The 16,674-nt window shown below is 43.9% G+C and overlaps 1 protein-coding gene across 3 annotated transcripts in view; it reads right to left on the bottom strand.

Annotated features, from left to right (window-relative positions):
- Nucleotides 1–4,152: 4,152 nt before the first annotated feature.
- The window catches only part of SERTAD2 (SERTA domain containing 2), a 105,380-nt gene continuing 92,858 nt past the window's right edge, over nt 4,153–16,674 (bottom strand). For all 3 annotated transcript variants that reach the window (XM_019549175.1, XM_019549173.1, XM_019549172.1), the window contains exon 2: nt 4,153–9,741. In XM_019549175.1, the coding sequence (XP_019404720.1) occupies nt 8,778–9,737 (960 nt within the window). In that variant the 5' untranslated portion in view covers nt 9,738–9,741 and the 3' untranslated portion in view covers nt 4,153–8,777. The remainder of the gene's footprint in view (nt 9,742–16,674) is intronic.

Here is a 16,674-nt window from a genome sequence, read left to right as displayed (position 1 = left end):
AGCCTCTTGGGGCTTGACCAAACCTGGTGTCCCTCCACACCTCTGTCTAGCTGAGTCGGATCATCACCTCCTCCCAGCCTGAGCCAGACCACGTGTGATGCTGTCTGACTGCACCTAGGCTCCCATCTCTGAACAACACTGGACACCTGCTGAAGGTAGCCTGTCTTGTCCACATGAAGGTAACGGTGTCTCAGGTGACCCCCTTGGAAAGACCACAGTGCTCAGGCCTGATTCACGTATGAGCACAATGAGAGGGGGGAGGCATGTGTGTTTCTAATGAGCATGGGTGTGCCCACACAGAAGTACCCCAAACCTACAAAGGTCTTCCCTTTCCCTTATGGAGGCAGAAGCCTCCTTCTGCTATGCCATCAGCATCCAGATGACTGGAATCTAAACCATTTTACCTACATCAGGAGCATTAAAGATGCAACCTTTTACTCCAGTGACAAACCCAAGAACTCCAAGTAAATATAGTTCCCCACCCTAAAGGGGAACAGTGTGGCTAACTGGGGCTGCAAACATCAGGACTTTCACTCTTGGTCCAGCAAAGTGAGGAGGCGGCAGAGGAGCCCAGCTGCTCCGACACCTCCAAGGTGGTTAGGTGATTTTGCTTTGCTGGTGTCAAGCCAGGGGCTGAGAAGTATAGCTTGGGGCCTGGGTGGGTGTGCCCACCAGATTGAGCATGGGTTAAAGCAAGAGCCAAAAAACAAAAAAATTGACAGCACCTTCTGTCCACACCCTTAGCCCTGGCACTTGCTGCTTGCAGCCATGTTGATGATTCCCACGCATGTACTCCTCCAGTAAAGGCACAGACCTGAACGTTGTAATATAGACATCCTGATAAACTGTCCCCTCTTTCCACCAGCCTTGAAACCATCAGGGAGCCCACACCAACAGGCTCTAACAATAGTTGGCTCCTGTTCTTCCAGCCCGAGGGTGTTGCTGTGCAGCCCAAAACACATTCCTCCTGAGACGCTGGTGAGCAGGTGGGAACGAGAGAATTGGTGTCTATGGTATGAACAGGAAACACTGCTTGACTCCTGGCCTTAATTGTTAGCATCAAACAGCCACAGGGGCAAAATCAACCTGGATTCGGAATAGAAAGGTGGTAGAAATAGTACTTAGCTGCATACTTAATTGTGGAAATAGTCTGAGTTTTAGGGATGCCTAACGGTTGCTGCTTCTAATGCAAAAGAGCTCTGGTGATATTTCCAGACCAGTCTCAGTCCTTCCTAAGGGATGACAGCTGTCTGATTCAAATGTGATGACACCTAAGCAGGGTAAGGTCTGACATGCAGCCCCTGGGTACATCCCCCTGTATGCACACATGCACCTTGCAGCACCACAAGCTGCATGTGGCATACATGCACGCGTTTGTCACGCTGCTAGTTACCAGTGCAACAGGGAGCGGTTTTGACACTGGGAGAGCCTGGTGTCAAAAAATAAAAAAAAAATCTGCCACTCAAAAAAAGTGGCATGGGAGCCCAGCCAGCTAAACCATAGTCTGGCTACTAGCCAGGTTGTGAGCACCTGGATCACTGGCACTGCTGCCTTGGGGAGGCCCTCCGCTACAGTAAGGCTGCTGGGGCTGCTGCCCCACCCAGGGCAATTGTCCTGCGGCCAGAGTGCACATGCAGGGATGTGCCCAGGGACAAACAGCAGTAGCATAAATCAATCCTTGTAACTCACAACTCCTTTGCTTCCCTCACTTGGGACCTTTGGCACTAAAACTACAGCACTGAGCATTTGAGCAAGCAGCTGTAGTAGACTCTTGTCCACTTAAAGGGACAGAGACAAAGATCGTGTTCTGTTGGCGCAGGTTACCACAGAAAAGCCCCAAGAAAATGCTCTTGGCTTACTGAATTGGAAAGCTGAGCTGTTAAATAAATAAACCCACTAATCTAGGCAGGATACAACCTGCGTTTCACTTGCAGCCTTGACTAGCCTCCGTCCATACCCCGCTCTGCGGAACAAAAGATCCTCAGGAATGAACCACCAGGATTTCTGGAGCAGTGACATGTCAATGAAACTGCTTTTCACTTTTACAAACATTTCCTAGCCAGGTGCATGCGCTACTATGGTAACATTTGATGAGGAACTCACACTACCACTACGTGTGCAAAGCAGCGTATGTGTACTACACAACTGGAAAGGTTGCCAAGGGGAAACTGTTTGGCTTCACAGTCTCACGGCTGCATTTTTCCACAGTTTTCCAAACGAAATCCGAAAACAAGTTCCCCAGATACATAATCATCAGCGGGTCGTTAATCCTCCCACTTCTTGTCTCATCTGTCTTGTGCCCTCTATCCCTGCAGCCATTTGTTGCTATTGCCGAGCAACAGACATTAGCAGCAGCTGGTCTGCAGCGCTACCACAAGCTTTCTAAATGCAGAGCCCTCCCGTTGCCGGCTGCAACTCGGGTAACGTGAGCCAGTTCGTTGTCGATGCTATGCGTGGCATGTTAAGACAGGAAAACTCACTGCTTCTTGAAGACTCTGAATCCCCAGCTCAAGTGGTGCTAGCAAGCTTTGGACCCTTGGCCCTTTTGTAAAGATTGGCTGGAGAAGTACCGTTGTTTTCTCGCTTTGGAAGAGGCTGAAGTGAGCTGGGATTTTGGGCAACTCCTCTCTGCCCCCAGCACCACCCCAGGAGTTAGTGAAGAAAACTGTATTGGCAAGACCCAGTATTTTATTGCCTAACAGGGCTTCCAGAAGGACAGGCCATTGCCCTCCCTGCCCTCCTAGAAAGCAAGTACAGTCATCAAGAAGGACAGAGGGCAAGGTCTGAAATTAAGCATCAAATGCTTCCAGTTGTGATTTGAAGCCAGAACTGACAGTGCTCTGTGCCTATTAAAACTGGCCTGGCTACTATTCTGAGCTACCCAGGGCGCGAGCTCCCTGGACTGCCACAGGGCTCACGGCAGGTCCAGAGAGCACAACTCATCTCCCACTGTTTGCAAATTAGAACAGCAGCCACTGCTGCTCCCTCTCTCCCCTCCCCCCCAGCTAATGCTGCAGGGGTAAGCCCAGATCCTAAGACCTCGGAGACTGCGCATGGCAGAATGCTGAAGAAAGAAGCTCAGAGGAAGGAACATCACCCCAGGATTCATTTAGAGTATGTTCTCATACTCCGTCAGGGGAAAAACGAACTGGGTCTGTTCTTTGCAAGAAGCTTGAAACCCACCCAAATCCTACCCCGGGACCAATCCTTGGGAGTCGGGAGCAGCATGTGGCACCAACACAACTGTGGACTCCTAGGGCCCTTACAGTGTGCTCACCAGAATGTGCCCAAGAGCTGAGGCCAGATTTCTCTTCCCTGGGGAATCTTCCAGGGAATTTGAGGACAGTGCCATTTCCCCAAGACCTACCTCCCACTCACGTCACTCCTAACCTCCTTGTAGTGTCCTACTGTGGATAGGTGGGATACCCTCCCCCTCATGAACACAGGTAATTATCCCTGAATGGGAGGGCAAGACGCCTTCTCTAGGTCACTGTGGGGGCATCTATATGCGTGCTTTAATGCAGAGTTGACTGGTTAGCTCTGCAGTAAAGCATCACCGTCTACATATGTGGCTGTATTAGGCTGGAATAAACTAATTAGGGTGACCAGAACAGAGGACATTCTGGTTTTCTGCTACTCTGTCCTCTATTGATACAAAACCTGGACACCTTTAATGCCCTCTATTTTTCTCTTCAAAAGAAAAAAGAGAGGACATAAAGGCATCCAGGTTTCATATCAAGAGGACAACCGGACTGTCCTCTATGATGGCCACACTAAAACTAACTCACTCTGCCATAAGAAAGTGCCTGACATTATGGCAGTTATTTGCTCTGCCACAAAGCACATGTAGGCTGTAGCTGGGGCACAAGGGAGCTATAGTGCAAGGGCTGCCTGCCAGCGAGCCCCACACTGTAGCACCCTTGTGCCCCAGCCAATGCTTCCACAACACGTGAAGCTGGAGCAGAGCAGCTCTGAGCTGGCAGACTGACCCACAGTGCTCCCTGCCAGCCAGGGCTGCTCTGCCTGGGCTCAATGTGCTATAATCCCAGGTGCACATGTAAACACTGCGCCCGGGAGCAATAAACTCCAGCATGAACTGCAGTTTGGTCACAAAAATGAGTGATTAAAAAAACAACAACCCTTCAACAAGTGTATCTTTTAATTGTTTATTGTATAATATAAAACTACAAAAGTAAGACTGCTCATTTCCATGTACACTTGTCCAATTGTTTTGATTACAGCCCATACCTACATGTGAATACAGTAATCTGGTTTCAGATGTATATGTCTGTAATATTGCATAGAAAAGGCACAGCTCTAAGGTCTGTGGGGGGAGGGAGGGGGAGAAATACAGCCTTCTTTTTGACAATAACAAGCCCTGTTCAACAACCATGCACTGAACATGTCACACTATTTACACCTTTTCTAGAATCTCTGCCTTTTCAGACACTAGTATGGATTACACTTATCCCTCTCAACTTGTAGGTGGTGATTTTTTTTTCTTTCTTTTCTTTTCTTTAAAAGGTTCCAGGACTTGCACTAGGCTTATTTTCAGCAAAAGAGAGAGCAAGCTTAAAAAGAGCTAACTTCTAAGAAATGTTCAGTCCCATTAATATAATCACTGAAAGCAACTTTCACAGAAGCAGGATGCTGAAGCCTGTTTGGAAAAGAAAAACAAATCAAAGTTCACAACACTTTGGAGTGAATTAGACCGTCTGTCAGACAGGACTCACTGCAATTTGCTCTCTTCATTTCTGAAAAAGTGTAAAACTTTCGGTTCACAACATTGAGTTTTAAATCATCTGGGCTATTAACACACAACAGGGAGAAACCGGCTGCAGCGCAAGGTAGTTTGTTCTCACAATGGTCATTTCAGAAGTGGTTCTTATTTTCTAGCTTGCAGCAGGGAATGCGAATAGATCACACTTTGGCTTTTTGTTGAACACTATCTTTCTTTTCAAAGGATGTGCTTCTTCCTTTGCATACAAGGCTGTACAGTCCACTAAGGCTCTGAGAAGGGACTGTATTAGTAGGTGCCACAATCTTGCAGTCCCTATTGCAAGCCCAGTTCCAGCGGAGTACAACGTGAGTTGCATACAAACCAGGACTGCCTGATCAGGCCTGGTAAGCAATACGTTTAAATCCATGCAATTAACACGTTGCACTTAGAAAGTGCATTTACAACTGCTACGCTATATCTTACCATGCGCAAAGGTGGCATTGGTTCCACTCTGTTTCCTAGGGAAAGAGTACCGTCCTGCAAATGTACTTGTTTGCACAGCCCCAGGGGCTTTGATGGGGCTCCTTGCATACGTGGAGTTTGCTTGTGCATCTACAAAATCAGCCCCCAGAGGAAGAGGTGGATCAAATCAAGTGTGCTCCCAGCAGACTTCCCAGGGTCAAATGGGAGTCCTCTTCGGAAGGAACTGACGCATCAGGAGGCTGATAGCGATGGCTGGTTCTGCATACTGAACTATTCCTCATCCATACCTCATGCATATTTCACAAACCCGACCCATATTAGAAGAAAGAGGCAAGGGGGGAAAGGAGGGGAGGAAATCATGTGAACCATGCGTATCCCGAATCAAACCCAAATCATTCTCTCTGAATGTAGCTCCCATCCCCTTTTCATACAGATTTACATTCCTACAAGAGAATACATTCCTACCATACATTCTGTACATGTTACAATCCAGATGTTGTTAGCTTCACAATAAAATAAATATATTTACAAAGGAAAAAAAGGAATAAATAACTTATGAAAAAAACAACAAAAAAAAAAATCACTTCAAATCCAAAGCTCTTTCATTCTGCTCCCATCTTGTCATTTCATTGCACATCAGTGTCAATATACATCCTCTGGCATACCTCTTGCATAAAGAATACTTAACCTGACTGTTATTCTACAACCGTTGCAAAGATCACACTACAGACAGAAAGCTGCTGCAAAGAGTGAGATTCCAGCAAGCATTTCCATCTACAGAGCAAGAGGTTACAGCTCAGAATAAGAATTCCTGACCTTTTGCCTAATTTTACAAGTTAGGTGCATCTCTGTGCTATCGATTGCCTTCAAGTACTGTAAGACTTTGACTTCAGCACCAAGGATACACAGATTTCTTGACTGGTAAAACATTTTGAAATTCTCTCTCCTATTTTGCAAATACCAAGAGACTTCAAAATTACTCCTTTCAGAGCTACAGTTCACTGCTCCAAAAATGGTGCTTATTTGAACTGTTGCCTAACATATGGTATTGGTTTAAACACACCATTAACTAATAAAAAGGGGGGGGGGCATTTCTAAGTTATTGTAAATCAGTTCTGCACAATGGTAAATCAGTACACTTACCAAATTATTGTTCTGGGGGAAGAATTAAAACAAAAAAACAAAAATTAACATGCTTGTGTGGCTACATGATTTTTGCGTGCACACACACACAGTTACACACCAGGGCCATAATTTTCCTGGTTCCTCCAGTTCTAAAAGTTGCAGAGTCTGTGCCAGGGTTATCATCACAGAGAAATAAGGCTGGAAGGGACCTCAAGAGATCATCTAGTATTCTCTTACAAGGTATGGAAGCTGCAGGATGAACAATAACCACAAGCTCCTGAACGCAAAAAAATGGAACAATTATTCCTTACGCCTCCCCCTGTTAAAAGTGGCCCCCAATTCTACACTTGGTTGATGGCATTCTGTGCGAAGTGGTAAATACTATTACAGTCCTTGCAAGCAAACAACTGCAAGTTCATCAACATTTTGTTGCTTCATTGAGTTAGTCTTTAAAAACAAACTGTAGCTGGCTGATTAATTAGAATCCAAAGGATTCCATAATTGTACACAACGCATTTAATTCAGATTAGCAGTTCCTTCATTGCAATATCTGAAATTCATTGCTTTGTATTGCATTTGTATGCATTATTCATTTAGTAGTAAATATATATGGCCTGTTTTAAAGTGCCAATTTATAAAGCTGCCTCCTTAAAAGGCAGATAAGACCCAATTTTATCCATGACAAGAAGTGAGCAGAACTGGCTGAATATTGCCAAATGACATAAAACATAATTTAAAATTTCTTAAATAAATATAAAAGATATTCCTAAAGAAGCCATAGGCATGTCGACAATATAGGTTGTAACCTGCACTCAACAGCTAAAGTACCATTGGAAAACTAAAATGCCATAGCAACTTCAGCAACAGGCATGATACATTGCAAATCGTTTTTAAATTAAATGTACACCACAATGAGTTAAAAAATGCTATTGGTGCAGTAATGAGAAGACTTCTCAGGTGTTACAGGGGAAGGAAACATGCATAGAAAGCTGTGTCTGTATATTCATTGTATAACAGGTCTATAAAGTGTAAAGCAGGTAACACAGTTGATACAAGAAACCAACCCTACAGGAGATGCCAAGTGATGTAATGCGACTGGCTCCAGTTTCAACAGCAATGGATATTAAAATTAAGTCCATCCAGTGCAGATAAGAGATGAGCTTCACTGCAGTAATACTGAACTTGCCTTTTTCAGCACTTATCAACACAGTGAGGGGAAAAATGCTCCAAGAAAGGGCAAGTGGAATCTTGAATGCAAATGAATTGGAGCAAAGAGCACGGATGCAATAAAAACTGCAAAATCTTTTTTGTAACCAGTGTATGTGTTCCCCCTTAAAACTGTTTGCAGTCATTTCTGCTAAGGAGTCGCAGGACTGCTAAAATGCTTACGCAGTTCAAGGAACAAAGAAAAACGTTATGTTCCAAATAAAACTTTCTAAAAAGGAACAGACATTTGCTTGGCATACTGGCATTAAGATTAAGCTCCCAGTAGCCTTGATCTCACAAGACACCACTTCCAATGAAGTTTCACAACTATTTCCTGCCAACTGTTTAACATAGGTGTTGGAACAGACATGGCTCTAAGTTTTAGAAATCACAGTAGTGCACAGGTGGTTACAGCAGGGAGCAAACATTTGTGAAACAGCCCCCGGCCCTCTCTCAAAGCACTTTTGTTTGCATTCAGGAGACCAACTGCAGGTTTATTTGATCCAATTTTCTCTTTGCACCATACACATATAAAACATTACAACTCTGTATAAAAGTACAAGTGGTTCTTGTACATCTGAATTATGCAGGAACTATGTGAGCAAATCCTATCAAAATAGCTATTTTTTGTGTGTATAAACAGCATTTGTTTTTAGAAAAAACAATATCATAAACTGCAGAATCTGTACAAAAATATAAAATAAATTTGGGCAGCAGTTTCTAAACAGCCATGTAAATGCAACACTTAAAGAGGAATAGTTAATGCCTCCAAAAGGCTGAATTGCTAAGTCAACCTATACAGGGCTAAAATGGTACTGAGATTATCTAAATAATAAAATTTTTACCTCTTGCAATAAAACTTATAGAAAAAATAGACAAATATGCACATGCAATTTACAGCTTTTCCCAACATAATCCTTGTGCTTAGCTTTTACAATTTAATTTTTTTGTTGTAATAACATAGTAATATTGTCTACAATACGTATTCTTTTCTACACCGGGATATTCGGTCTTCCTTGAGGAACCACTTTAAAAAAAAATACATTAAAAGTGGTCATACGTGGATGAAGGCACTCCAACTCTGCTTGAAGCAAAATCTAGTGTGATTTTTTCTTTTAAAAAAAGGCAAGCAAGGACGCATGCACAGTGCTGTGAATCGGGGGCAGCAGGGTAGGTCAGTGGGTGGGCAGGGACTGTGAAAATACTACCAAGTGAATATACTGGTACAGAAAGTCACTCTGTTTTAAGACCCAACAAGCACCTCCATTATGTGATCCAGTTCTGTGAGGTCCATTTTGAAAGGCTGATTAGGGGTTACTGGTTGACTGCTATAAGGGGCTAGAGTTTTTAGGAGATCATCTGCTGAGACAGGAGCCATTTTTGAGGCAGTCCCTGTAGCAGACGTGCAAGGGTCAAAATCATACATAGAAGTATCAATGTCAGCAAACAGAATATCATCCAAGGTCAAGTCTGTGAGGAAACCTGTGGAAGTTGTTATCTCAAAATTGCCAGGTAGGGAGTCCATTAGTTTAGATTCACTTGTTCTGCTCTCCTGGACTCCCTCGGGCTTTTGAATGTTAGACTCGCTGGAGTTTTCTTTAGAGTCCTCTGCTGCTGCTGCTGCTGCTGCTGCTGCTACTGCGACTGCCTCGGTAGAGGTAGGTGTTGGACAGAGCTCCTCAATTTCATCCAAGGCTGAGGAGAAACTGTCCTTTACAGGTTGGATAGCTGGAGGTGGTAGTTTTGTAGGACCATCATGTTGAACAGTCTGGGAAGTGCAAAAAGTGTCATCCTCAAGCAAAGAGGCTGGGGTGAGGCAAGACTCCAATGGTGTAGTGCTTACAAAGTCAGTGGGGTGAATTGACGGAGAGGCAAGGTGGCTGAACGCAGGCTGGGCCTCTCTGAAGTTGTCCCCAAGAGGGTCAGTAGGCTGAGAAGTGGTGATGAACACAGGCCTCAAGCTGCCTTCTTGTTTGAGTTCCTCCTGGATTCGTCTCAACATGTTGTTAATTAAAACAGTCTTTTGCAAGCTTGGCTCTGTTAATGGCCTGTGGTTATAAAGTTTCATAAGGGAAATGTTGAAGATAGTCTGGCGCTGTAAGGTGTAAGACACCTTAGATGGACCGTCAGTAGGAGACACCACTTTGCCTTCCAGCCCATCTTCATGCTCGTCAAACTTCCGCTTTCCTCCTTTCCCCAACATATATCTGGAAAAGAGATGGGGAAGTCATTAAAAAAGAGCGCCAAGTGAAAATACTTATCTTACAGCAAAATGCCTGCCTGTCTTCACACAGGCATCTCAGTTTGCACATACTAGCTGCTCAACATAACAGCAAGGCAGACGGATCTTATTCAAACTGCACTGGTGCTGTTTCATACCAGTAAAACTCCATTTGCATCAGTGAAATTGCTCCTGGTTTACAATGGTGTGATTAGAAATGAAAATGGGGTAAAGAGAACACCAACCCTAACACCACCAGGCTGCCACTGAAAATAAAATTGAGTTTTAAGTTCCAGGTAAAACTACAACAGCAACTAGCAGTCAAAACTCTGTAGTGTCTTGCACTCTTACGTTTGTATGCTTTCGTATATCTACACATAAATAGACAATGCTTGGTACAGGTGCTGTATTAACAATTTACTTGAATTTCCTGACCTTTGCATTTATGTTCCTGACAGTAACGCTGTAGTAGTCTGGGGAGTTTTGTACTAAATTTCCCTCATTATTTTAAACTGGGGAGGGGGGGGAAGGGGGGGGGAGTGGACCCAAGCAACTCTACACTGAAAGAAAATCCTGCCTTAAGCCTGTAGATTTAACTCTCTGGCATTCCAGATACATGCAGAGCAGTTGTGGACTCTCCATTACCCAGAGAGGTTGTGGACTCTCCATCCTTGGAGGATTTTTGGCCTGGCTAGACAAAGCCTTGGCTGGGATGATCTAGTTGGGGTTGGTCCTACTTTGAGCAGGGGGTTGGACTAGATGCCCTCCTGAAGTCCTTTCCAACCCTCATTTTCAATTATTCTATACGGCAACCTGTGGTTTTATTTAAATGATCAAATGTGAAAAAAGCTACCAGAGCAGGAAATGCAGTTTTAACAATAGTCTCACATCTCAAACACAGATACATTCTGGATGAAGCTAAAACTTTCCAGTCATTCACTCCATCTTCCTGCCAATGGCAATTTCTGGAGCACAATCCGCTGTTTAGCATGGCTGAAGAGCAACAGCCAAGATTTGTGAGAGGACTAGTCACTCTGGATCTCTTACTTTTGAGATGCTTTAAAACAATCCAACTGTCAAAAGGTGTTGAAAGTCAGTAAGACTCAGATGCCTAAACCTAATGCTGAATAGTCATGACACCTAAATCCTTCGGATGGTCTCAGCCTTGAATTTCCATTTCATATTAACCACTGGAGCTTACAGTACTGTGCGTCACTTTCAGCCCAACAACCAAAAATACTTCCTAGCAATGCTGTCATTAGTTCTTTATTCAACTGCACCTTGCTTATTTGAAGTAATACTAACTGCCTTTGTTTCAGTAGATTGATAACTGACCACTGTCTGGGTATCTTTATCAATAGAAAAGCAATATCCGAAAGCAGTTTCTTCACTGAGGAACAAACACATCCATGCTTTAAAGCAGAAGTGCTTTAAAGGCACTTCTGAGATACCAGTTAAAGTGTGTTTGGTTTGTTTTTTTAAGTGGTCAACATGAACATAAATGCTTTAGATAAACAGTAAGAAAGGAAACAAAGAATGTTATCAAGCTTTCTCCTGAATATAAATCATTGCGCTACGAAAAATAAAACCTCGTGTTCTTCTGGTCCAGACGTTCTCTTCCAGAAAGTTAACGAACACCTGAAAAAGGCTTTGAAGTGCTCCCCAAACTAGCTAGTCTAGTACAAGTACAACCAAACTACTATCGGCAATACTCACGTGGCAGAAAAATTACCACACCAGAGATGCGTAGCACTAAGCCAGTGAGCAAATTCTCAGGTTGTGACAAGCAATGCCCCATACTATACACTGGCGTGTATAACCGGGGTCAAGGAACAAACAAACAAAAAAGGTTACCTCCCTCTTAATGCGCATCTTGCATAAGTTCTGAAAGCAAACGTAGAATTTATTTTGTCTGGGTTTTATTGGAGTCTTAATTAACTCAGAAGAACAGATTCCAATTCCTGCTGCAGAATGTGTTTTTCTGCTACAGATGGCCTCCAGATATTCTTTCGGTGCTTGTGAGATTTCGGTCTCTCTGTTATTCCCCCACCCCCGCCATTAGGTTGCATGGAGCAAATTTACTAGACGAGATGTTTTATCGTATCTAATCTAAGCTGGAGAGAATAGAGGCCATTAGTACACTTCACTTGCCTGTCCCATGGGCTCCATCAATACAGCCTGGGGTAATCCTACAGGAGGGAGGAACTATGCTGCTTGCTGCATGTCATTCCCAACACACCAGCTCCTTGTGGAGGGGGCGGGAACCATGCAAACTCAGAGGGGGCAAGCATATGGGTCCCAGGGGGGAGGGAGGGGGAGCCAGATCAGCACAGAAAAGCCTCCAATAGGCTCCCATCATCCAGAGGCAGCACACTTCACACCCAGAAGCTGTGCAGCCACTGGCTCCCTGCCACACTTCCCCACTTGCTGGGATAGGGGGAGGGGGATTAAGCAGAACATGCAGAGCGGCAAACTCCCCAGGGACCCTCCATTGTTTTACATGGGGATAACAATGAAGGGATTGGAGTCTGCCTTTCTCCTTCTGTAAGAGCACCAGCCTCCAACTGACAACAGATGTCGGGAGCGAAGGGTAAGACAGAAAGGCAAAAAAGACAGCCCTGTAGTGCAGCAATGAGCTTCCTGCCCACTCCCCTCCCTCCAGCAAGTTCAGCTGGAGGGTTTTCCTGGGAGGTTGGGCCAAGCACTGCTTCTCCAATCCAACATCACCACAGCTGCTGGGGTGGAGGGAAGGGGCCTGGGGGGGATATTTCTTCCCTTCATCCCCTCCCTCAACAACAGTAATGGGATTGTTGAAGCCTTGCAAGCACCTCATTTAAGTAGGACCAGCTCAGCCCTTCCTCTAGTTTTGTCATTTCTATTAAAGAACATATTTAAGAAGGGGTGAAAATTTCAGTCTGCACACTAAAATGGAGTGATAGATGAGATCAGCTCAACGTGCACAGCAGGGAAATCACAACAGAAGTCTAAATAGATTTTTAACCCCAAACCCGATTCCTCACACGATATTTACTGTGCAGCCAGACATGTCGGAGAGACGAAACCAGCTGTCCTCGCTGGAGCATGATTCCCAGCTCACCCAATGGGAGTGAGGCCTGAGGAACATTGCCCCACATGTGCCTGCTCACTAATCAGCTGTGCATCCCACATACCAACTGATACCACCAATACGACCTCTCTCCTTACGCCCATACTCGTTCCACAAACAGTTCGAAAAGCAAAAGGGCTACAGAGGTCTAGCCAACAGTGCCAAGAGCACCGCAACACGTTTCTGAAGTTTGCTTAACGTGAAGCCTAAAACCAATTTAGGGAAGTTAATCTTTTTGGTTAGAAATAAATACCAAATCCAGATCTTTGAGTAATATTTTTTTTTCTCTTAAACAGAAGCGGGGGGAACAAACGCAGAGGAACTGAGGAACCAGTAGGCTATAATCCAAGTTTCTTGGCTGGCTACCAAGAACCCCTGTGCCTGGAATCTCGGGTGAACGAGAACTCTGAAATTTAGCACTACCCCATGGAAGTCTGCTTTTTCTCTGCTCCCTAGTGCCAATTTCATGGAATGTGCTCACGCTCAGTTGCTCTGCCTTTTTTCTTAATTTTATTTTTACATATTCTGTAGTGACACGCTTTCTTTCCCTTCAAATGGAAAAAGCCAGGAACAAAAAGGCAAGGCTAACAGACACAGGGTATATTAAATATGTATCCTTAAGCTTGGCAATTTTAGAAACTGTGTTGTTTTTTCATACCTTGTGGACTAAGAAATGTGTTAAAAGTCTTCTCCTATGGAGAAGGGTTTGAAATTAGAGAGCATTTATTGTACAAAACAAACTCTTTTTCCCACTAACCAGAAAGCAGGCAGTTTGGGTGGCTGACCAGCAAGTTACGGTTGATTTCTCCCCCCCCCCCCAATTGAGCTGGCTGATCTGGTTCATTCAAGAACAAGGACTGCGGGACCTGAGTTAGGTTTTTAAAATTGACCAACAGTAATGACAGGCTCATCACCAGTAAACAAAATGAGAACTCCTATACACTGTTTTCCAGGAAGCTCAGAAATGACTCAAGGCTTCCTGCACACATGACTGTCTAGCTTTCATGTATCATGCAGGCTCTGTGTAGTTCAGTTCAAACAGAGTGATAGTGGGGTCCTTTTTAAAGATCGATCAGGTAACTCATCCTTTCACTTGCTACTTTACAAACATACTCCTGTCTGTCCCCCTTGATCAAGCACGCCTAAATCTGCAAAGCAGATACTTTGAGTCCAAATAAAAGGGTTCCTATATGCCTTTGACAAGGGGGCTAGAATGAACAGCATTAAAACATTAACTTTCTAAGACCTTGTTTTCTCTTGGCACAAAAGAGATTTTTTTGTTCTGCATAGTACAAAAATGATTTGGTAATTTCATCCCTGTATCTGAGAGTTCAGTATTGTGCATCTTACCTTGTTAAGGTGTTGACCAACTTAGGAGTTATTTGGGCAGTTTGTACTACTTCAGAAACTTGCTCCAACTCAATCCTACTCATCCTGGTAAGGACAATTCTCACACCTTCTTTATTTTTTCAGTGAGATGTCTGATGGGAAGTGTAACTTACAGAGCAGGTTAAGCAAAGGGCAAAAATTAATATAACACAGAATATATTCCTACCCTCCAAATGAAGGAAGCCTATGGAATCAGACAGCCTTGGTGGGATGCAATAAACAGCTCCAGGGATAGACTCAGGGCTGTGACAAGGCCAGCAGGGTACTGCTTTATGACAACTTGCTGACTTACTAAGTTTATTATGGACTAGCCTACAGTGACCGCAGGACCTCTTCTACAAGTACCGTGTTTCCCCGAAAATAAGACATACCCATAAAATAAGCCGTAGCAGGATTTCTACGGTTTTGCGCAATATAAGCCATACCCCGAAAATAAGCCATAGTGATGGGCGTGGCTAAGCATACCGGCGCGAAGCGGTAAATAAGACCGCCCCCGCCCCCGCGCGGCCATGCTGTGGGAGCGCGTGCGGAGCCTGTCCGTGGAGCTGGACCGCCCGGCCCCGGCCCCGCCCGCGCTCCCTTGCCACAGGCGGCACCTCCGTGTTTCCCCGAAAATAAGACATCCCCTGAAAATAAGCCATAGTGTGTCTTCTCGAGGAAAAATAAATATAAGACAGTGTCTTATTTTCGGGGAAACACGGTATGTATATCCCATTTCTAGTCATCCTTTTCAATATATTTCTTTAGCTATGTGTTATATCAGGCCTAAGGCTTGTTTGTAAGGGTCCCGTTTGCTATGGCTGGATGCATAACTGAACTGGAGTTAAAGAGAGATAAAGCAAAATTGACTAATTCATTCAGAGTAGAAAAGCGACTTTGAGATTTTCCAGATTTCACCCACAAAGCAAACTGTTTTGGCTCCAGATTTGGAAGACCAGACACAAAAGCCTCTCATTCCATTCTGATTCATGAAGACTTAATTCTTTTCTAGCCCTCTGACCATTAGCATGATTAGGAAATACAAGGGCAATGTTGGTGTCATTTGATGTGTAGATTGTTTGTTTTAAAATTAAAAAGAAGAACATGTTGTTTATCCATTTTTCTGCACTTCATTGTACATGCATTTATTGGCTCTGCCTTCTCCTCAGCTCTGGCAGCTTTGGATAGTTTCACAGAAAAGAAACCAACCAAAAGTGGTTCTCTAAAGCTAACAGTAAGATGATCAGCATGAGCAGGAAAGGTTGTACAATGTCCGCCTACAAGATTCCTGGTCCTGGTTAGAGAAACAAGCCCTTTACTTTCCAGGGAACAAAGACCCACACATACACATCATTGAAAAACTACTTCTCAGTCCTGCTTACAGCGGTATTTCCTATTACTAGACCCTCTGCTGAAGTCTTTATTGACTGAATTCATAACAATGTGTGTGTGGGAAGGAAGAGGGAAGAAGGGAGTTGGGTCATTTTGCCCCTAGATAGAATAGAAAGCAGTTCTATGTCCAGTTTAGTGTTAAATACATCTTATGCATAGGTACCTTTCTTGAAAGTTTATTCCAGAGGTTAGAAGGCATTGCTGCTAAATGAGAAGCCAGAAATAGCTTGTCAAAAAAGCAGTTTAGCAGCACAAGACGGAGTGCCCATACAGAATCTACAGAACTGGATAAATCCAAGAAGCCACATCCCTACTCCTTTCATCTATGCCAAGGACTCTCAACCGGGACGCCATGAGGTGCCGCAGAATATTAGCAATGTCAGGTGTTCAAACATTTACAAGAGATCCATAAGATAAACCCTGAGATTTCAAGCAGGAATCCAGAGTGTCAAAAACGTTCCACCCAGTATGGTCTTTCTGAGTTCCATGCAACAGAAAAAAACTCTATTATTTTTCTGTAGTCAAAAACTGAATGAAAGTTAAGAACTGGCATTTTCCAAGCCATGCTCTGAGTCTAATGAGGGGTGACCAAGGTCTAAAAGGGGTGAGAAGGACTGATTTACACCACTCCATTTTAAAGGCCAAATGGTCTGAGACCCTGTTAGAGAACAAACACCGTTTTGTTTTGTTTTTCTAAAAGGCACTAGCATCAACCTCAACCATCCACAGGCAACAAGCTGTCCCTGTGGATCTAGAGTTTTAAGGAAATAAGAATCTAGGAGGGGCTGCTGTGTGAAGTGTAGCTTAAAGTAGAGCTGGCAATGGCTGCTTCCTGACTGAAATCCTGGGTAACTGAAACCACAGCACTTAAATAAAAATTAAAGTGGGGGGGGAAGAAAGCAAAACAAAACAGCACAAAACAAAACACCGCATTATTTCACTTTCTTTTTCCTGGAAAAATATTAAAGCTCAAACACAGCTGAGTAGAAAGGGAATCCAGGGTAATATGGCCATTTATCTCTGGAACCATGGCTTTTCCAACCCTCATGTATA

This window comes from Crocodylus porosus, unplaced genomic scaffold (genome assembly GCF_001723895.1).
Source record: "Crocodylus porosus isolate Cpor-Errol unplaced genomic scaffold, CroPor_comp1, whole genome shotgun sequence".
In the NCBI taxonomy this organism is placed as follows: domain Eukaryota; kingdom Metazoa; phylum Chordata; order Crocodylia; family Crocodylidae; genus Crocodylus; species Crocodylus porosus.
Note: the sequence above shows the minus strand (reverse complement) of the source record. Positions and strands in the feature narration are given on the sequence as shown.